The sequence below is a fragment of the Acomys minous genome, assembly GCF_964271855.1.
Source record: "Acomys minous genome assembly, chromosome: 3".
In the NCBI taxonomy this organism is placed as follows: domain Eukaryota; kingdom Metazoa; phylum Chordata; class Mammalia; order Rodentia; family Muridae; genus Acomys; species Acomys minous.
Genome location: NC_140485.1, coordinates 140,421,133 through 140,444,681, shown reverse-complemented (window position 1 = coordinate 140,444,681; position 23,549 = coordinate 140,421,133). Strand labels below are relative to the sequence as shown.

At 43.2% G+C, this 23,549-nt stretch overlaps 1 protein-coding gene and 1 long non-coding RNA gene across 2 annotated transcripts in view; one reads left to right on the top strand and one right to left on the bottom strand.

Annotated features, from left to right (window-relative positions):
- PACRG (parkin coregulated) overlaps positions 1-23,549 on the bottom strand; it is a 423,907-nt gene that overhangs the window by 189,242 nt on the left and 211,116 nt on the right. The window contains exon 3 of the mRNA XM_084777803.1: positions 14,498-14,669. Coding sequence (XP_084633929.1) covers positions 14,498-14,669 — 172 coding nt within the window. The remainder of the gene's footprint in view (positions 1-14,497; positions 14,670-23,549) is intronic.
- On the top strand, positions 1,946-21,942 carry LOC311595250. Its single transcript, XR_014778376.1, has 5 exons — positions 1,946-2,068; positions 2,991-3,122; positions 5,069-5,278; positions 15,362-15,474; positions 20,433-21,942. It is a non-coding gene; the product is annotated as an uncharacterized lncRNA (long non-coding RNA).

Genomic DNA, 23,549 nt, shown 5'->3' with positions numbered 1-23,549 from the left:
CCCGAGTGAGCTCTCTGGGTGAAGGCTGACTAACTAAGCTACTGACTCAGTCTACATTTTCTCACAAAGGAGATTGTGACCAGCATGCTTTGGCGGGACATTGGATGACACCTGTCTGGCTGTTGAAGTTGGTAAGATGACACATGGGTGGAAGGCTGGGGCACAGCTTGGGGACAGGGAGTGTTCCTGCATGCCCAGAGCCCAGGGCTCCACCCCCAGTACCACGTAAAGAGGGTGTGATGCTGCACTGGAGGGGAGGCAGGAGGACAGGGATCAGAGTCACCCACAGCTACACAGCAAGTTCCAGGCCAGCCTGGGATATGTGAGACAGACCCGAACAAATAAACAAACTGAGTAAATAATACTGTCAACAAAACCCTAACAGGCATAAGAGGGCTGAGGGTCAGGACTTCCCGTGTTCTTCTCTTGTGTCTCCTGCGTCGTAACTGAATTCCAGTAGCATGTGCTGCGGCTTTGCTTCCCTCATCCTTTCCTTGTGGGCCACTTCAGGCATCTGCATTTGACCTACTTCAATTCCATCAACACATTTTTTTTGGTAGATTGAGCGCATCTTATTGAGTCAAAACTTATCATCTATTTTGGCAACTGCAAGTTGAGAAGCTGCAAAGACAAACTAAGGACTATGCATACACACATGGCATTCACATGCACATTTTATTTCCTACTTTGTTTTGGCACAGTTATGCTTCTGTACACAATCCTGTGACTCCTCATACCTCAGGCAATGGTATTTTTAATCTCCTGGGAGGGTTGGAAGAATTAAATGGTCTAACACCATGGAGATAGTTAATGGCAAGCCAGATTTCCACGTGAGGCTAAGTCTCCATCTCTGACTTCTTTCCCTCCCTGCTTCCCCTCAGTCATGAGGTATTGTCCTATGGCCTGATGCATTTTGGGGCTAGACATTGAAGAGATCATCGAAAGTGACAGTGAGGGTGACTCCAGTGTGGACTCAGCAGGATGTCTCTACCATGCTGAGTCCTGGACATCAATGGTTTGTTTTTAAGGAGTAGGTCACAGCGATGGAGACAAAGTACGTAGTATCTTTCAGAAAGCAAGGCATGCTGCTGTGAGCATGCTATGTCAGAAACATAGACAAATTTTATTTTCTACTGTCAGGCTTTATTGACATTTTACTATATTCACAGAGTACACTGGTTTCATTGGCAGCAGTACTAACTCTTAGACCACACAGTAAAACCACGTGTAGGTCACAGAATGGCTGCAAAGGCTTAAGGAGGCTGCCACGTAGTCCAGAGACTTCCATAGAGGCCCCACGTAGGCAGAGAGTCCAGACAGGCATAAGATAAACAACCCTGGTGAAAGTCTACTGGAGATGCTGCTGTAGGGTCAGGCTGTGAGGTCACAGTTTAGACTGAGCCTTGGGGTCTAATCAGGCTGAGAAAGTGAGCTGCAGGATAATCAAGGCCACAGAGGCAATGGACCACACTGGGACCAGATGGACATTTGGGTGGACAGACAGGTGGTAGGTCCAGATGAGTGAGTGGATGAATGGGCAGGTGGACAGGCAGCCAGTGCAGTGGGCTGCATTTACAGTGGGGAATCAGGTTGAGCTGAATGAAGGCTATGGGACGGCTGGGAGTTCTCGGACTGTTGGTTTCTTTGATGCACACAGTAGGTAGTCAGGTGACAGATCTGTAGTGGCCATCACCACAGCTGTGTTAGGCATCAAGGTGAAGGTAGCACACCATTCCCGTGCTCCGATGTGCTCAGTAAGTTTTCAGACTCAGTTTTCCAGATGCAATTTCAGTATGCTCACGTGCCCATGTGGTGGCTGTTTACTTTGACAAATCCCCATAGCACACATTTGCCTTTCAGAACGCATTACTTAACAGGTGGTGCCTTGTTTGTGGTACCAGACAGTGCTATTCATGTGCCCATCAAGGTGCAAGAATTCTCCTATGTCGTGAGCTCCAGGGACTTGCTCCTAAGGAATAAGCCACGGTGGCCAAGGCATTGTCACTCCAAGTAGAGTTAAATGCTACATGAACGATGGAGTCTCTTCAGGCAAGGCACTGGAAAACAGGTATGGTGTAACTAGAGCCAGACAGAGCTTGAATGAGCAACTGCTTTGGAGTAATGTCATGGCTTCCTACTGCCTGCCACCTGCATGAGGCTTTAGCCTGGGTGATTAAAGATGTTAGCATTAAGGCACAGAGTGATGGTGACATTTATCACATTCACGGCACATGCTCTCTCAAAGCTTTAAATGCACTAGTTCATTTTACCATGGAAATGACTCTATATGTTGGGGACTGCTCTTGTCCCCATTGTGAAAAGAAGGTGCTGTGCCTCAATACTGATCATGGACATTGGCTTATGTGAGACAGAAAAAGGACAGTGATGATGATGAATCCTGCTTGCTGGAACCTTCTCTCTGTCTCTACGTGGCTTTCTGACGTGGTCAGCTGTCATCACTGTTTCTGTCACCTTTGCTGTTGCTATGCTTTTGCGCTGCGTCTCTGATGTCCTTGTTCATGCAGGACTCGGCCTGGCTTTGATTCCTTCTCATAGGTCCAGAAGGTGACCAAGTACACAGTCAATATTTCTGAGGTTGTCCCTGGCCTCTGCCTTTGCTTGACATGACTGTGCCTTCAGTTAGGACACTGTTCCCGTTAGTAGATTCACACAGCGATACAAGGTTTTGTGTTATAGTTATGTTTAGATGGAAGGGTGAAGACAGCAAGGTGATGCCCAGGTTGAGTGTGATGAGATGGGTGGAGATGAGGCAGGGGGATTGATTCATGTCAGACAGTGAGATTCCACAGCCCTTCTGGTTGGGAATGCTCATCTGGCCGCGTTCCCGTGAGCTCAGCTCATCACAGCTCTCCAAGATTCCCACTACTTTCCTCCTCTAGGAAAGGTGGGAACTCTCCTCCTGACCTTGGCCAGCACTGGAATGCCTGTCTAAGGCCATGGCTCTGCTAATGTTCTGCATTTGTTCTCAGGAAGGCAGCACAGCCTTTAGTGCCATATTACAGACAGCTCACAGTGTCTCCCAGAGAAAAGAAATGTTCTACAATGTCAGATCCCAGACCTTCTTCCCTTGATGGCTACATTTTCAACTGATGCTCACGTGGGTGAGTATGGACTGAGCTTGTCGTAGTGTCCAGGTGACCCCTAGATCTCAGGCAGGCCATTTCTCCTGCATGGCACATACCCATGGCTCCCTTTGTTATGTGTTGGAAGAGGCAGGCTCCTGGCTCTGCAGAATTGGATAGCCAAGAAATGCAGAGGGACAGGGGTCAGAAAGCTGCCTCTTCTCCTCCTCACCTATACCGAGGGGTGGGGGTGGCATGATGTGGGCCACGTGGAGAGCTCCAAGGCCTCTGGGCATGTACAGTCATTGCAAATGTCTCATTTCTCTGGAAATATGGGGGCATGGGCCCTTGGATCTTCTTACAGGTATGGATGAAGGTGAGCTCAGAGTCCCGGGATCCACTTGGGACACGGTGACATCAGGAGGGAGCTAGGGTTAGGATGACCTTCACAAACCAGAGTGGAGAGTGACAATATTGAGCCACCATGGCAAACATGCCTGGAATGATTTTTCAAGCCATGGAACCTACTAAGCAAGCTTTATGAAGACAGTTTGAATCATGTTTCTTTTTTAGTGTCTTGCAATCCAAATAACCCAAGTAAATTTTCCTCCTCTCCATATTTTCCAACATAAAAGCCTAATTGTTCTTCTTAAATTAAAACTATTACTTTTTTGCAGTTTATTATCAATTTCAAAATAATGTACTTGTCAAATTTGGAAACATGAGGGAAATGATTAGATCATTAAAAGGGTAAAGCATTCGAGTGTGCTTGCTAATTAAAAACATTCTCAGAGCAGGTTCTTACTTTGCGATATGGTCCTCACATTTTATTCCTGATTGGCCCTTTACAACAAAATCCTGTTTGTCAATTGGATGCCATTTTAGGAGAATATTTTGTCTTTTGAGTGGTAGTATTCAAGCTTCTTGAGCCAGGAGTTACCAAGTCCTCTCCTACTTAGCCACAGCAACTTGAGACAGCTGGTGCAGTCAGCCAGGTGACCTCAGCTCATTAGAGGTGTCCTGATGAGGCCACTGTCTTGTTCCCCTTCCACACGCAGACTGCCATCACTTTGGTAAGTTGGAGCAGCCAGGGTCACCCTCCTTCCAGTAGGTCGTCTCTCAAATGCATGCTGCTGCTTATAAACAAAAAGATCTTTCAGGGAGATTTAGGTAAGCAGAAATTTACTCTCACAGCATCTTCTGACAGACGGGAAGTGTCATAGCATTATAGTCTTCCATTGGGGTTGCGGAATAGGCGTCTCTACAAGACACTTCTTTACAAGACCGGGCCACATCACACTTTTGAAAATGGCGTCTATACATGTTCAGTGAGGAGAAAGTTATGTACCTCATCAAACTGATTTTGGAAATATTTGATACATTTCTTGTGTACTAGCCAGCAGCCCATTAGATACTGGGAGGACAGCACACTTTTAAACATTATATTCTAGGTGACATAAGCTACAAAGATCTGCTGGAGAGAGAGTGAAGGGCGGAGAAAGGACCGGGGGTGGGAGAAGGAATGGGAAAGACACTCTAAAGAGGCAAAAAGGATAATCAATACTGCAGCAGGGCTTTGAGGGCCACGTGGCGCTTAGGTGTGGGAGTCAGTGGCAACAGGCACTCCTGTCAGTGAGCAAGGGCAGCAGAATTAGAAAGAGCCAAGCAAGTTCCATGGAACAGTCGCTTTGCTGTCCGCACAGGCCAATAAAGGGAGTTAGTGGGAAGATGACAATGTAACGGGCTGCCGCATGCCAGGAACACATGGACGTCATCAAGGTCTGGGAGATGAAAGCGTATGTCTTAGGGTTAAGGTATAATGGTCTGGCGTGGATGAAAGCATCGGGCAGCATGGCTTGAGACACCATCAGAGGGGAGTGGGGAGAAACCGGAGAAGGGGTGTGAGGAGGAAGCGGTTTGCAGCAGGGGTGTGCTAGAGATCTGCATGCAAACCCCACCCTCGCTGACTTCTAAGAATCACACAGGGAGGAGATCCCTGGGGGCCAGATGATGTGCACAAGCTGCAAGATGAAAGAAGGCAAGATGAAAGGACCTTCAGTGTGTCCACCACGGGGAGGCGAAGCTGGGAGCCTGGGCCTCACGGACGGACTGCCCACCAGGACTGGAAGTGACAGTCTTCCGTGGGACATGAAAGGACGCAGGGAATCTGAAACATGCTCTTCATAATGTCTGGGGTAGGTTTGCACTCTGGGGCCCTGCTGAGGTTGGACAAGCTCTGGACTGGATCTGGCTGATGAGTGGTGAAATGAGAGGCACCTCTTTGAGGACAAGGCAGCTAATTGTCGCATTCCCTGTGGGAGGCACCACAGAGCCCTGGCTTCCTTGGGTGCTGTGACCACTGGCAGTGTCAATCAGGCTGAGCTCCTGAGGGCCTGCAGTGCAGGGACTCCCCGTGGGCTTGGGTGGCTGGTTGTTATCTTAAAGCCTACTGTATCCTGACTGATAAATTGTTCTTTATTATAATCAAAGAATCTTGTTCTTTGTTTTAAAACTATAAATGGCCTTTCCTGGTAATTTCAATATATCAAGCAACATTAGAGCTTTGATCTACTCAGGCTCAATGTCCTTGATATTAACTTAGGATGTATTCTACCAGTGGTGTCTGACAATGCTCCGTAACTAATTAAGATGGACACTTGGTTTCATCTTCATTAATGTGTTTTATATTTCAGGCTAGGTACATCTTCTAAATTAATTCCTTGCCAAACCATACCAAAAACAGACATCTGAATCTAATTTCTGGCAATATTCTGTGGATGTTTCTAATTTTAACACAGTAGTTTTCAATATTGTGCAGCTAACATGCTTTCTAATGTACTATAATATTACTATTCTTTCTTTCTTGGCTCATGATTATTTACAAACATGTATCTTAATTTCAAAACAGGAATGCTTCAATTATTGTCTGGAAGATTGATTTCTAGCACAGCTTACATTTTCAATGTGTTTTATGTGGTCTCCTTCTCTGAGTTTTGCCTTCGGCCTGGCCTCTGGCTGACAGAGTGGATGCTTTGTATGTGCTGTGGCGATGGTGACCACACACACAGAGCACTGGGGCCCAGGTGAGGTTAGCACTTTGACCCTAGCATTTGGGAACCCTGTGACATGATGACACCTCCCATCTTACATGATGGAGTTGGAGGCACCTGAGAGCTTGGGAACAAGGTGGTCACTTCCCAGGGCTGCTGGAAGGATTGGCCGATATAATTTGAGAAGAGCCCAGTGAAGGCTTGCGGACTGAGAGCAGTTCTGGGGGACTGGTGGTCCAGTGAGAAGCTTTTATATAATTTCTTCAGCCTTTTTCTTAGGTGCTCTTGAACATGAAAGCAATACGGGGGCCAGGGAGATGCTTCCCAGATAAAGCACTTCAGCACTAGGCGGAGTTCCAATTAAAAGCCAGGTGGGCGTGGCATTGCATCTGTAATTCTAGTCCTTGGGCAGCAGAGGCAGAGGATCCCAGAGCACTGTTTTGTTGTTGTTGTTGCTGTGTTTTTTTGTTTTCTGTTTTTTTTTTTTTTTTTTTTTTTTTTTTTTTTTTTTTTAGGTAAATCAAAGCTCATGATTTATGGTTTTCATAACAACATGAGTTTAGAAGTGGATCACTTTACCCTTTCTCTTCTGGTTGCCTTCTAGTTCAAAACGCTTGCATCTCTTAATGGCCGGCATTCCCTCAGGTCTGCAGTTGGGCTCAACACACTCCAGTCTCAGCACAATTTTCTTTGGCGATTGTTCACGCGGCTCCACTAACCTGAGTACACGTATGCATCCACGTGCATGTGAACACATTCAGACAAACACAACACACACACACACACTTTTTTTTTGTCTGATTTTGTTTTTGTTTTGAGACAGGGTCTCATGTTGTGTAGACTAGCCTCAAACTTGAGGTGACCCTGACCCCAGCCTTGAAATTCTGGCCCCCTTCCTTCTACCTCCCCAGAGCTGGGGTTTTGTACTATGAAACCAGGTTAGCTTTTCAGAACCCAACGGAACAATAGGATGTTCAAAAAAAGGAAATCTAAGTTAGAGAAGCTATAGTCTCTGTTTTTTAAAGTAACCCAAGTTAAGTAACAAAAGCTCAATACTAAAATGTTTATGGATTTTTAATGTAGTACATAGCCATAGATTTTAATGTAATAGCTTGAATCATAGGATAAACCAAAATGCTCACCAAAATATTCACAGTACAGTGACAAATGAAAAGGAAAAGAAAACAATGCAAGTTAGAACCAGAGACATACATAGCCAGGCATGCTGCGGTCACAGAATGTGGTGAGGTGGACAGAGGCAGACACACTTTAATCCCTTTGTGTAGGACCCCTCAGTCCTCTGCTGAGTGCTCTGCCACTGAGCCACAGCCTTAACCCCAGAGATAGATATCTAACTCGGGACATTATAAAGCCAAAGTGACAAAGACAGACAAACCTAGGCCATCAAAACAGAAAGGGAGAAAGCGATCAGAACTTGTCACCCACTTGCACAAGAGTGGCAAACAATAAAAATAGCCAATAATAAGATACTATTCCAGAACCTGCAAGGATAAACAAATTCAATTTAATAATATAGCAAAGTAGTATAAATCTAAGACTGAATCAAGCTGCAGAATATAAGTCTTTGAAATATGCCATATAAAGTACAGAAACCACAGAGGCTAAATCAGGAAGAAGAATCCACGCATACAACAGCAGCACTCCACAGGTGACGCAAGGGTGTCACACAGAGAAGTGGACATTGCTTCGGGTTGTGGCAGCTGTGTGTCACAGCCAAAATGGCAGCTGGGCATCAGAGTCTGCTCCCTTAGTGACTGACTTATTATTCTGCTTAACTGACCACTAACAAAGAAACAATTCGTTTATGTTGAGCTAGTAAAAGGACACGAGGCACTGTTCCCTCTCTTGCCAAAAGCCTACGAAATGCCCCGCAAGAACAAAAAAATCTAAGATAGATATGCGCTGAGAGATAAGTGACTAACATTGTACATTCATAAAGGAGCAAATTATTAATTAAAAAATATATAAAAGCAAAGTTAAGAATGGCTAAAATATGACGTTTTAAGCTTGGGAGATAAAGCCCAGGAAGATTTTCAGGATGTAGAATTATGAGGCGGAGATGGAAAAGCGAACAAAAAGTAAAGGGCTTTGTGGTTCTCAGCTTGTGGAACACAGTGCACTGCTTGGGAGTTCCGAGGCAGGAAAAGAAAACAAAGAAGTCATGAAAGCAATGTGTGGGAACTATTTAGTGCCTCTAAACCGAAATTCCCCAGTAAAATTAGTGGAAAAATAACCAGAGCACACCAACATGAAAAAACAAGAGGATCCAAACACTTTGAGAGATTGGGGGACAGATGATAGGAAGATGAAGTTCAAATTATAACTCTATTTTTTTTTTTTAAACAAAGTCTTTCTAAGTAGCTTTGACTGTCCTGGAACTCATCTGAATAGATCAGGCTGGCCTCAAACTCACAAACATCTGCCTGTTTCTGCGTCCCGAGTGCTGGGATTAAAGGCATGCACCGTGACATCTGGCAAACTATAACATTTTTAAGGCATAGCTTGGCAAGCCACAGAAATGTAACCTCAGATTTCTAAGCAAAAATTATTCTCAACACTGTAAAACTAATAATTGAGTTGTATAAAATTTTCAGATCTCTAAGAACGAAAAGATATACTCTTTCTGAATCTTAAGGCAGTTGCTGGAAGGCATGCCTTAGGGAAATAACGAGGAAACACACTGTCAAGGAACAAGTTCACGTGCTAAATGCCAGAGCACATGTCGGTCAGGGGACACAGCGTCCCGGCCAGGGTGTTAGGGTGCAGGGTCAAAGAATGACTGACTTCAGAAGCAGAACTGGTGAGTCATCTGATAGTCTGAACACTTGGAAAACAGCATCCTCTTACTAGGTCTCAAGGTAGATTGGGAAGATTTATGAAATACCGAAATCAAGCAGGCAAAAGGGAGCCGACGGCAATGCCAAGGTAAGCCATACGGCAAATTTAACTACGGTAGGTGCATGACTTGCAGTGATAACTGAAGGATAAGAGTGGATTGCACACTTAATGAAAACTGATGTAACTAAACTGTGGAGCAGGAGGGGATAAAGGAATGTTTACAGGGGAAAGGTAAAGCCTTATTAGCGCAGAGGGACCACCAGCTCCTCATAGGACGCGTCTCCTTCACATGCTCCTGAGGAAGAAACTTCAGTAAAGAGAGAATCTCTCCTCCAATTTCTTTGTGGGCACAACAGGTGACTTGTGTTCCTCTGTCTTCTCTCACACAGCCTTGACAGTGCCTGCCTCTGTACATCACGTGCTGTGCTGTCTGTTGCGTTCACGCCCGGCTCCTCGGGTTGTCTGTTTCTGCAGTCATTCACATCACGGGTAGGGTGGGATCTCTCCAGTCCGTAAGTAGAGTGTAGAAAGTTAGCCTTCGTTATTTCCCACAAGCCTCTCTGCACCCTGCCGTCCTGTACCAGGCTTCCATGGCAGTGTGTGGACACGTAAACTTTCTTTCTGCCATGGCTGGCCTTGTTCTAGACTGGCAGCTTGAGAGAAATGTGTCACTTTTGGTCCCTCTGTGTCTATACTATCCAAGGTTTCCCAGTCGCTATTGCTTGGCAGTCATGCCAGATCTAAAAGTCAGAGAGGAGACACTGGAGGACCAATGAGCATCTTACCTCTCCTGGCGAGGAGCCTACGCTTCCTCCACAGACAAAAGGCATCAGGTCAAGCAGTTTGTTACTCTTCAAATGTTACCTCTCAGTTTTCAGTGCCAGAGAGTTGCGGAGACCAGGTCTTTATTGAGAAGGCGCTCACCAACATAAACCAAGATTCTTTACACACTTAAAGCCTCTTGTATTAAAATTTACTTTTCTTTTTAAAATTATGTGTATGTGTGCATATGTGTACATGTGTATGTACATTCCTGTTTGTGAATATGAGTGTGTGCATTCCACAGCGTGCATGTTAAAGGTCACAGGACACATGGGTGCCCTGGCTTCATCTAACGCCTTGCTTGGGTCACAGTGTCTTTGTCTTGCTGTTGTGCTGTGTTTGCTGGGATAGCTGGCTCTGGAATTTCCAGGGATTCTCCAGTCTCCTCTCATCTCACCACGGGGGATGCAGACGTGCAGCACCGTGCCAGGCTTCACGGGGGTCTAGGGGTTTAAGCACAGGTCTTCTCAGGTCCCTGGGAAGCATTGATCTAATGAGCCATCTCCGCAGCTCCAAAACTTAATTTTCTAAAAATAAAATAAGCTAAGCACTTTTGCCTTGAAAAAGGTCTTTTCTTCATGTTTGAATAATATTTCGTTCAGTGATGTTTATGCCCAGATTGTATCTTGTTTTTTGTGAGAAGATTTGAAAGTTAATTTTCCCGCTGATTCTATGGTCATCGTCTTTATTGTGTGCTTTAGTTCTTAGCCTCTTCTTGCAGTCTATTCAGGTATGTCTTTTTCACACACTACCTGATGACTTTTGCCATATTTGTTGATTTTGAAGGCTTAGAGTCCAGTTTTTCTGGACTTTGAGTCACCACAAAATTATTATGTCTTAAGTCTTAGGTGTGGTGTCTTGACCCTGAGGTTTGCAAATGTTCTGAGCTCTACTCAGCTGATTTCTTGATGTTCAGCATTTCCTTGGTGCAGATATTTGAGAGATTCTTTTTGTTCTCCCCTGTTCCTTTCTTCATTCTTTTTATTTTCTCTTTCTTCTTCTTCTCTTCTTCCTTCTTTCATTCTTCCTTTCCTCCTTCCTTGGCAAGTATGCTTTGATGTGGCCTTCACATCCTAGGTTTTCTTTATACTGGGTGAGTCTTTGGATGCGTGGGGGAGGTTGTTACTGCTCCCAGGATGAGCCTTTGATATACCTCTGCCTTTGGCTTCTGTTCTTGTTTTGCCAGATCTTTCTAGGGAATGCCCATCTGCAGCTCTGTTTGGGTCCCAGCTTCCCTGTTGATCCTCATTACTCGCCTCCTCTGTAGAGATTGCCTTTTCCACACTGTGTCTTTTCATAGGCGGAGCCTGTGCTTATGCTGTGGTGTTGGGCAGCTGGTGACTCTCTCCAGCTCTCTGGAGACTTCAGCTCTCCTCTGTTTGTGAGTGTCCCTCACTGTGTTCAAACTGGCTTATTTGCAGGGGAGTTCCTCTCCGCTTTAGGACTGCAAGGGTTGGGGCGGGGAACACAGTAACGTCTAGATTTCAGGAATACCAAGTAACTTTCTATGTGTTTCTTCTGCTTCAACACTCAGTGTTGTAGCATTCTTTTCCTTTGAGCAGCCAGGGTTCTCTCCCCTCCCCTTTATGTGTGTGTGTGTGTGTGTGTGTGTGTGTGTGTGTGTGTGTGTGTGTTTGTATACTTTGCCCAGTGTCCTACCACACACTGTCGTGGTGCTCATCAATTTGCCAAAGTAGAAGACACATTTGTGGTTGTTATTGGCCTCTTTCCCTTCTCTCAGCTCCATTTTCAACCCTCTTCTGAATTTAACATGTACAGCTGCTCTGCTGGGCTGGGCTGGATTTTCCTCATCTTAACTGGAGATCAAACATCAATCCATAACTCCCGGGTCGGACTGCTGGAGGACTTCGCCCTCACCCGCAACAAAACATCTTACTATTGTTCTTAACAATCAGTGCTGCCTTATTGACCTGAGCTCTGTTATTCTAGAACATTCCATCATTGACCCTGAGTATATCGGGTTAGAATATTTTGGAGCGTCTCACCAGGAATAACTCAAGAGAGTGGAAACTGAGAGAAAGGAGTCGAGGCAGCTGTGCCATAAAGTGATATAAAAGGAAGAGGCAGCAGATGCTAATTTGTCAATTGTAAAACATGGGACGCCTTTTCTTTTAAAACTGAGGTCCTGAGTAGAAGAACAGAAAAAAAGAGAAAATTATATTTTTATCAATTCTTACATTTTTTTTTTCAGTTTGGAAATAAATACTAGTGCCAATGAGCATGTCTATGTTTCATTCTGGGATTGTCAATTTTGTAGTTAAAAAAAAAAAATCCCAGAGGCGTGGGTCCCACCTCCCTTTTTCTCAGTGAGTTTGTCCATTTTGCCCTGCTTCCATAGATAGTTAGAATGGCGAGCTGCTGATGCTAAGGTTAATTAGTATAATAGTATGGTTAGAAAATAAGACCCGCCCAGCTGCTACGTGCTATACCAGCTCTGTACACCAGCCTGTTTCTAGATCAATTCTCCTCATCCCGGAATCCCACCTGAAAGATGTATCTTATGCACACCGCACTTCCCACGAGAGCCGAAACTTGCATGACGCTGCAGAGTGAGCCCGCATTTCCCCATGAGGGAAGTCTGACTTCTGGTGGCAGGATGAGGACGGCTTTATGACGACAAGCTCCTGGACTGCCATGCAGGGGGCGGCACCTGGAGCGCATTATCCTGGCTGCTGGAACTGTGCCATCAAACTCCTGTTTGGTCAGCTTTCTCTGAGAAATTGTGCTTACTGAGTCCCTAGCGATGTTTCTGCTCACCAGCAAACGGCGACCTCTGGTGTGTGGGTGCAGTCTGTTTTGTCTTCGTAATGCACTGCTTCTTTCAGCTCACTTACGTGTCTTCAAACGCAGATCAAACAGATTGACAGCCTCTTCACCTAGGGTCAGCACTCTCTGGTATGGTCTGCTTTAATTGTTAAAAAATAGTCAAACTATTACATAGGAACTTCCTTCATCAAGGATGTGTGGAAGGCTCCCATGCAGGCATCTTTCCTAACACAGGCTATCTATTTTAAGGAGCAGGACAGCGACCTGGACGCTGTTGGCTCTTCCGATAGGTATAGGAAAAAGAAGGTCAGGTGGTTTCTGGAAAGAACATTCTGGCCCCCATCCTTTGGCTTATCTGTGGAACTTGCATATCATCCTTTAAGAAATATAGTATTCAACTAGAAGTGAGCATCTTTAAGCCAAGTAGCCCAGTGGAGAGAGCAAATCACAAGTAGAAAGAATTTGAGGGAGTTCAGCCTGCGTCCCTCCTAAGGGCTTGTAAAGAGTCCTTCATGTGGCTGATAGACGAAGGACAGGGCTGCCTGCTGGCTACTCAGGGCCCATTTGTAGGACTTGCCTTGTCACATGAGGTCACTTTGACCCTTCATTGGTAGAAGGGTGCTAGTAGGCGACCATCTCTCCACCAGTCAAAGCTAGCAAAGCAAGTTCCAGAGCTGACTTGTGTGTAGCGATGAGAGCCGCATGCTGAAGTCCCAAGTCTTAACAGCGCTTGCTTACTTTAACTCAATGAAAGGTGACCATAAGGCAAACCAAGCAATACAGGCTCTGGGCGCTGAGCCCATGCTGGACTTTTTCGTCCTTGTTTTAGTCACACCATATGGCCGGAGCACACTTGATTGACTGATGTGGATCCCGAAACTCTAGAAGCCCAGGAAGGGGCTGGCCTAGACAGGAGATGACACAGCACGTGGAGGGGAGACAAGGTCCCTGTAACCCTGTGCAAGCCATGGGCCAGCTAGGCCCAAAGTTGGGAGGTGGCAACACCTGGGGTAGGTCAAAGTAGGGCAATGGTAGAACTCCACCCTCTGTGGAGTTCTCAGAGGCTCTGACCTCCTCATTTTAATTGGCAGCAATTGCAAAGGCATAGCGAGCCACACTGGGTGTGGTGGTGACTGGTGAGGAGTCAGACCTGGGTCTGCATCTGGGGGCAGGCAGACCTCTCAAGGTGTTTATGGCAAACACCGGGCTGGCCTCTTGGTGATTCTGTTACCAGTTCCACACAGGAGGGAAGGAAGAGCAGACAGAAAGCAACACAAAGCCTAGTTTAGAGCTCAGAGAATGCAGAGGACAGCCTTAGAAAGCTACAGAAGAGGCTGCTCTCAGGCAAGCTGGCGGCAGCCATGTGTGAGCAAACTGTGGAAAGGAAGCATGCCCTCATGTTATAAACAGAAACACTAGTGGTCCTTGTCCTCCTCCGGTCCCTGCAGGAACCCACTGGAGATTAAAAATTCCCTGTGCTGAGAAACCGCTCTCTGCTTTCGAGATTCCCCACCCCCTCAATGACCCCCATGACCTCACAAACACTGGGCAAAACTCTATTCCTACTTAAACATTAGAGGTGCTGTTTAGTAAGAAGTTGGGGCTTGGCTGCAGAACACACAAAGGGTCACACACTTTACCTCAGAATGGATAAGTTAGTGTCTGAACACCGCGTCAAGCCGTTCCCAAGTTAGTATGGATCTCACGTGGTTTGTTAGTTTGTGCTCAAGTCATGGTGTAACATTAGCAATAAGAAATATTCTCAGAGATGTCTTGACTCATAAGTCAATTTATAAAAAAATTCCCACAAAGCCCAGAGACCATCTTGGTGCGCTGCGTTTTACCGCTTAATTAGCAGGTTGTCACAGAGTGAGGCGTTTTTACCTGCTCACTTACTTTTTATCGGGATGATGAGCTGAGGGATGACAGGTAGGATCTTGCTCCCCCCGTGTTCCAGCATGTCGTGGATTCCTTGCCGAGCAAAAAACTCATAGGGAAATGTCATCTCGCAGAGCCCGTCAAAAAACAGAGGCAGGTAGTGGTGGTAATCCAGCTTTTCAATCTCCACCTGGAAGCAGAGAGGAGACACCGTGTGACTAACCCCTGCACCCGTCACCTGAGGGCGTGCCGGGCACCTTTGATCTATGGCAGCGAGGGTACCTTGTCAACTTTCAACTGTGTTGGTCACATATCATTATGCTGGGGACGTAGCAATAATTTCACCTTTTCACTACGTTTATAGTCAATGTCCACTAAACTGTTTTTCATTTATATTTTTAAGTATATACATATACATACATATATAAACATATATACATACATAAATTCTATGTCATTAACCTCAGCTATTCTTTGTTACTGAAACTTATATTTTGCTTATTTTCCTTTTAGAATATTGTACTTTTACATGTGCCCTATATAATTATAAAATTTGAATTTTAATATGGCCTAAGACTGCATTTTCATATGTTAAGTTATTTATAGGTTAGCTATGCCCATCTTCTTTATGGTTTCTGGTTTGATTTTTCATATATTTTTCCTTTCTGTTTCACAGTTTTATTTGGTAGATTGTGTTTTATTTATGTTAGATACTTTTGCAATGGCTATGAAGATAGAATAGCTTGTTTAAATACTTTATTGCAACTATCTTTTTATTTTTCAGCTATATATATATAATTTTTTAGGGATATGAGAAAATTAAAAAAAAAAACCATCTCCTAACAAGATAATTTACATGCCAATTTTCTTTGGATCTTGTAGTTGTTTCCTATAATTTGAGGCAATGATGTCATGGACGACAGCGGTGCCAGAACGCCATGCTGCCCTCAGGCTTTGTTGCTGAGGACGTCGAGGTTCTGTGCTGCGATAACCTGGTGAGTTGTCCTTTGGCCTGTGTCTTCGTCTCCTTTATCATTGCCAATGCGATGGGGTGACGTCTAATCTGATACTAACATCCCTCTGACTGACTTGCCTGAAGTGTGGTGTCCGTTCCTTTCACCTCTTTCCTTTCTCGTGCTGGCGGCATGGTTTAAGGGCCTGTCCAACTCCACTTGCAGTGGGATTTGCTTTCCCTCTTCCATTTCCATAATATTTCTTTAAATGGCAGATATTGAGTACCAACATGACTCTGTTTTCAAAAAGCTTTGTAAAGAAAATTCATAAAGTAAAATAGAAAAAGGAAGGAGCAATTGACCATAAGGAAATTGAATGAAAGACCGAGCGATGAGATTGGGAAAGAAGGGGGGTTATCCCACATCACTGACCACAGCCACTTTTTGTTACTAAAACTCGTGAAGAGTTCCTTTCCTGACCTGTTTGTTACCTAGCACATCAGCCTTCAGTGCAGATCTGCTGTGTGCACAGTGCACAACAACTCACTACTGCATGCTGACAAAACACACTTCTTTAAATGCTATAGGTCCTGTCCACTAGATAAAGGCGATGTCCATATGTAACTTTCTGCTCATTTTATGAAGGTAGCACTACTTCCTTTTACCTCCCAGGGGCCCATTTTATAAGCATAATTTTGTTCTTGTTGCTGATGTTGAATTTGCTTATGCTCTTGGGTCCACTTAGCATTGAGAGTTCCATAGACAGGTGTTTTAATAACAATTTTTCTGAATTTTTTTATTGTCCTTCCCCCCTCCAATCCCCTCCTATTCCCTTAAATTTCTCTTGGAGAAATAGGACCATTTCCACAGAAACATATTTCAAAAGAATTCTCTAGACTGACTTCGTTATCTCTCCACTTTCACTCTCTCTCTTTACCTGCTTTCCTTTGATCAAGGCCACCAATGATCACCTTTTATCTAATCCTCTCATCCCTCTTCTGATCGCATTAGTATAGTAGCATCATCTAATTGAACATGTTCCTGTAGATCAGAGTACCACCCTTTACCCAGCAGCTGATCTTTGACAATATGCATTCTGCTTGCTCTATTTTGCTGTTCAATATTTGAGACTTTTTCCTTACTCCATATTAATCATTGTAACTGCTGACTGGCCTTTAGCACAGCTGTTACCAACCCCTTCCATTCCTGGTGAATGATTCTATTTTGAGTAGCCCAGTTACTTAGAATTTGTTTTACATAAGGTAAATGCATGACATAAGACATCATAGCCTCTTTAAAACGCCTCAGATCTATCATTTCTATAGGATGTCACCCTATTTCATCATGATCATGATCCACACCATTAGCAGGCGCGTGCTGTATGATTACTGGGGAAACCAATGGTGATTTTGGAATCCCAGGACACCAATTCTCTATCTCTGGTGGCACAGTTGGTTTGATATTAACCCTTTCTTTCAAAACAAGCTGTTTCAGCTTTTCTTTGACTCTGTCACCCTGAATAGCCTCTTTCTCCTCCTGGTGGCACATTCAGCTCCTTGCCCCATCCAGGGGCTGCATTGACTGGAAACTGAAAGTGTGTGGTACCAGGCTGGGCCACAATCTGCCTTCTAGCACAGTTTATCTGCCTCCTTCCTCCTAGGGGAAACTCCCAGCCTCTTGCTCAGTCACTGGGTCTGGCACTACTCCCTTCCAAGTGCTTCTACCTCTACCTATAACTTTTATAGTTGCACAGCCAGCTCTTCAACCCTTTTTAAAAAAACAAAAAACAAAAAAAGAGTACAGTACCCTTTTGATTTTCCCATTTCAGCCATTCTTTGTTCCCACTCCTTTTATTTATTTTTTTTAGACACAATATAGGAAGGGGAAAAAGAAAAACACAGAAAATCCCCTCTGAGAGCAAAGCAGGGTATACCCAGTGGTTGCAACAACAATAAATCTTTTGCTGGTGTCTTGACACAATACATCCATCCCTTCTTTTCCTGATGTTTCCTCTATGGCACTTGAAACAAAATTTACCATTCTTTCTAGCCTCAACTTGAGTGCCAGACAGCATTGAGGAAGATTCCTTATATCAACCTGTGACCTGCACAACTGTGGTTATTCACACACACACACACACACACACACACACACACACACACATACACACACACCCCTTAGACATTTTCTTTCTCACAGGTCTGGAGGCTGGGAATGCAGCATCAGGTGTCAGCATGGCTAGGTTACGCAGAGGGTTCTCTTTCCTACTTTGGAGAGCACACCCTCCCTCCTCTGTCCCAGGGCCACTTTTCTGTACATGGAGAAAGTGGGCTCTTGTATCTCTGCCCCTTCTCAGAAGGATATTAATACTTTTGGACTCACTTGTCTTTTACCATCTCTATCCAAGCCCAGCTCTGATTCCAGGTACATTGGGTTTAGCACCTACCCGTGGTAGATGGGAATGGAGTGTGGGCATCTCAGCCCATGCCACTGCTCTTATGCTCAGAGTGCTCTGAGATCAAGTCACCTAGAATAACAATTCAGTGAGGCCTCTCTACCAACACCTTTACCCTCCCTGATTTTCTCTACACCTGTCACCAGCTGCAAGACTCTTTAGCTCTGTTATTCAGTGGTCTTGCCACTGCTGAGGTTATGTATGTGTGTAAGTATGTATGTATGTATATATGTGTGTATGTATATACATATGTAAGTATGTACTATGTACTTATGAGTGTGGGCATGACATGGTGTGCTTGTCGGGATCCGAAGACAACTTTCAGGGATCAGTTTTTGTCTTCCATCATGTTGGTGCCATGAATTAAATCCAGGTCCTTTGGCTTGGCAGCAAGCACCTCTATCTATTGAGTCATCTTGCTGAGCTATGGATTTTAATTCTGACCTTTTGAATCCACCTCCTCTTTTAAGGGCCTCAAAACTCTACTCAGTTGAGAAATAATGGTCAGTGCTGATAGCCTATATTCATCAAAGGCTAGGCTATGGCCAGGGTCCTAGAGGGTCTAGAGTTTTATGTTGACCCTGGAGCAGAAAGGTGTGTATGTATCCCTATAAGTTTCCATATTCTACAACCTGATTCCTCAAATAAAATGTTTTTGTTCTCTCTGTGGGGATGCAGTGTTTATTCATGTCTCATGACAATCTTTTGAGTAGTTTAATAGATAACCAAGATAGACTATTTGATTCTTGTCTGCAATTCAATAGAAGTTATGTTCCATGCTCACAGACTAGCCTGTATATATTTAAAACCTTACAACTTGAAGTCTCTATTCCCATAGAAATTTCAGGTGCAACCACCCTAAAATAAATCCATGTTGGCAATGATAAGGTGTGTATTTAAAAAAATCTAGATGTTGAGACTATTTATGATTTGGCCTAAGTCTTGAAAGGAGCAAATAAGGAGGTATGTTATTTATTTATAGTGTACGGTGTCATTACCATGACTGCCACACTGTAGAGTGCTTCATTTAGTTTTAGAAATGGCTTTTTATGGTTCATTTAGCAACAAATGTCTTTCCAGCTATGTAGTTTTCTGATCATAAGGTGACCGGTTTAGTGCTAATATAATGTGTATTCTTCAAGACCCTCCATAGAAAATAGTTTACAAATTTGGTTGTTTTTTTATGGAAGCCTATGAAATAAAGAAGCAGAAGCCACTCTTTGGACTTAGACACAGACAAGGCCTGTGTTGGACACAAGGGTTAAAGTCACAGGTGTCTCACTGATTAGCAGCCTGTTGGACATTAAAGTCAGAGATATGAAGTGCTCTTACACACAGAATCCATAGAATTCATGGAACCTTTGTAAGGGTCACACTGCTTGCATTGCTGGGTCTATTCATCCTCCAGTGACCTTCTGTATGTCCCTCAGCCCATCAAATACAGCATTTTACCCCATAACAAATATCCCAGGCAACAGTGCCATTCTTGATGGTAAGAAACACAGTGTGGTTAACAACTTCTGGAACATTCTGACCAGAGATCATCACATTCTCCATATGGTTGCATCAATTAGCAAGTGGAATACAGAAAATATGTGCTATCAGAACTCATCAGATAGTTCCTGAGGACACTACTTAGAATTATAAACTAATGTATAAAGGTATAATTAGCTGTGGATGTATTACGGATGCATTTGATTTGTACTTACGATGACATTTCTAAAACCCTCAGAGGCAGCCACTGACTTGCTGCAGGAAGTCTTGTGAATTCTATAGGTCTTAAGCACTGTCTGTAAATGACATGCATAAAACACTTCACACATAGGGTCCTATTTTTATGTGTGTGTAGACACAGTACTGGTGAATAACTTAAAATCGTTTCAGCCATTTTATGTTTCAACTATACTAAATATACAATAAAAACAATTAATTTTGTTGACACTGGAAATTTTTTTAACATTAGAAGTGTTCTCTGGCATAGAAAAGAAGCCAAAACAGGAAGATGGCAGAACAGACCAAGATACACACATATAAGTTAAATAAGTTAAGCACATATATGTATTCAACACACATACACACACAACTCATATACACATATAAGTTAAATTACAAAAGCAACAAGACATTTGCTGGGAAGAAATAATAGTATCTCTTACTTAAAATCAAAGCTAGGTCCCGCAGTCGAGTGGCCACAGGGGAGGACAGAACTGGAGATCTCGATCACAGGGCTGTGGCAGTAACTGAGGCATGAAGAGAGTGACACACCGGGAGAGGCGGCAGCGTCCCTCAGTTAAGGCAGACTTCCACAACTAATGGGAGAAGTGCAGCAGCAGGTATGGCAGGAAAAGCCATTTCTGAAGAGATAATGGCTGAGAAGCTTTTGTAATTAAAGGAAGATGCATGTATTCAGATGAAAGATGCAAGTCTAGACATTTTAAAGAAAAGCCACAAAACTCCAAAGTCAAAGATTTAAAAGCAGTTAGACAACTGACAGACCATATATGAAGGATCAAAATTAAACTGAAGTCTTATTTCTCATTAACAGAAGAAAAACCAAGAGATGGTGAAAAAAAAAAAAAAAACCTTTCTGCATTCTGGGAGAACAAAACCCTTCTGCTGCAGAGCAACCCAGGGGAGTAACCAGTAGAGAGGAGGAATTCAGAGCACCTCACCAGCGCCAAGAGGCATTTTATAACCTATGGCTCATCAAGGGATGCTTTTGTAAGGTTGACCAAATTCAGGACAAAGAAGATAAACCAAATACACTGTTGAGAAGTTGACAAGAGAATAGCCACAGACCGGACACCCTTTAGAAACCATCAATAAATTGGAGCCGTGATGTTGAGGCAGCAACAGTACAGATGTGAAAAGAGCGAACAAGTCAAGGCCGGTCCTGGCAGCAATGATTGCCTACCTTTGTGGCCAGTTAGCATATTAAAATGCAAGGATCTCTTGAAAAATAAGAACAAAATCAAGTTCCACGAGAACAGGATGGAGAAAACGGAGTGCGTCAAGCTCTAGAAGTCCAACAGGAAGCTCATTAAACAGCCCTACCTAGGAAAAGACAGGCAGTCGGGACATCTAAGATCAAGCTAAATACATAAGCAAAGAACTGTAATGGGCCAAGCCCACTCTCAAAAGACAGGAGGAGACTGTTTGCCTTGTTAGATTTTAGTGTATGATGGACATACTCAAGATGAAAAGTGGGAAATAAGGGGCAGGATAAATTCTTGGGGAGGAATTATTTTATCAGAATATATATATTCACACACACACTCATATATATAGAACATATATATGCTAACATATATATGACAGCATATACATATGCTGTCAAAATGGCACACAGTACACAGCAATACACACTCACACGCACACACACACACACACACACAAATACACACTCACACGACATTTTGACAGATTCTGCTAAGTAGTATTTCACAGAGAAGGTACCAAGTTATATCCACATAAGCAATAAAGCTGTACCTGTGTTTCTATTGTTTTTCAGAGAGAATGCTATCAGAGCTTGATTCTTAACACTATTAGAGGTAAAATGGAGTTTCAATGCGGCTTTAACTTCCATTTCTCGTTCTGTGTGCATAGCCACCTTTCAAAGACACTTTTAAAAGCCATTTGTACACTCTCTCCTGTGAATTATATTTTCATATTTCATGCTATTTTTCACTATGAACCATTGGGTTTTTTTCAGGTCTTTTATTTTGGGGGAGCAGAGTCATTTGTACATGGGAGGAGCACCTCATTTTTCTTTTGCCAATGCTGCCATTGCTATGCTGGCTACATTTTCAATCTTTTATGGGTTCTGAATTTGAATGATCATTATGAAGGTTTTCTCCAATTTTGTGTTACAGAGAATACAGCCAGTTAGAAAATATTTGTGGTCATCCTAGTGCCTTCGTATTTTCTTTCCGTCTTAATCACTAGTGTGTTGGTGACTTTCTGGTGTGGTGCAAGGCCTGTTTTCAGCCGTGGTCCCTTCCAGCCATACAACCCACTTAGAAAGACTCTCCTTTTACAGAAAAGTCCTGCCTGGTTTTCGCTCCTTTCCTTGGCTTGGCAACTGTTCATGAGCCCACAACCCTTTATTTAATTATGACAACTACCCGATAGCTGTTAATACTCTGCAGGCTAGCTATAGCCACAGATTTTTACTGCTACCATAGTTTTCACATTAACTTTTTTTAAAATATAAAACTTCAAAATACACTTGAGACATCAGGTCCACTTTGTGGGGCCACACCAGACTTCAGATTTGACCACAACATAAAATGCATTATTTGAAAACACACTCTATAAAAGGAGTCTCAAGGGACCTAAAATGTGTCCTGGATGTCATATTTTTTTTAAAAAGAAAATTAAACAAATAACACTTAGTAAGGCAAAAAGCCAAACTTCTAATACTCACAGATTTAGAAATTTAGAAATTCTTTTGAATTACTCATAGATCATCATCAACAACAATGAAAAAATCACTACAGAAAAAACCAAAAACCTACCACATTTGAAACACTGAACCACAATGAAATTATGTAACCTCCAAAGAAAAGAATAATGCCCCCTGCAGAGATGTCTTTTAAGAAAAGGAGGATGAAAACAGTAACGCAACTCACCACATGAACCGAAGGACAAAGCTGCAGCCACTTGAAGACAACTGAACCCCATGAAAGTCAAGATTCCAACGGTATGTTAAAACCAGGGCCTAGTGGGTGAAGAGCTAGGGTGTTTTTATCGTTAAATGTTTAGACTAAATCTAAGGGGAAATGCATCAGCAAACATGACATTCCATGGCGCGGCTTTGACGGCTGTCACAATTACTTTATTTAGTGTTGTTAAGGAGGCTCCTGCTAATATAACAGGACAAGAAAAAAATGAGCTTGAAAGTATTCAAGAGAGAGAAATTTACTCAGAGTTGAGGCTGAGATGGGATTTACAATTTTTGGTTAGGATTCATGGGATTTACAAACATTTCTAACCAGTAAAGAAACTCAGAGTATTAGCTGAGTTAAAAAAAAAAAATCAATGTACCAAAGAGAACAGCATTGCCATATGTGGTTAAAATATATTTTTAAAATGCTTTTTCCAAAGATTGCAATAGAAACAAATGACATAAAATGAGTTCACTAAGAAATAAAATTTACACTCGATATATAAGACTTTACAGAGAAAATTAATTAATTATTGGTAAATATAAATGCAAGACAAGAAATATCTTTGGGGATCAAAGATCCCCATTGGCCAAGCTCATATATGGGTAGACAGAAACTTACAAAAAATGGTATTCCATGGCAATCTTCATTACCTGAACAGCCACTACTTTATATAAATACTGATGGCTCTGTCTAGGAGGAGGATATTAATTATGGAGTCACAAATCTTGGCGTGGGGTAGAAAATCAAATTACGTTGTACAATAACCTTATTTTAAGTTTCTGTCAAAAATGCTACCAAGTCAGTTAAAGGTCAGTTGTAAGCAGATCTCGAATTTATTCACACTTAACCTTTATTATAGAGAAATTTATGCTCGTAACTGTAGCAGTCAATGAGTGATACTTCCAAGCGTAATAAAGAAGGGATCTCGGGTTCTGTGGCTTTGGACATTCCCACTCCCCATCCCTTGCAAAAAAGTTAAGGTAGGAAAAATT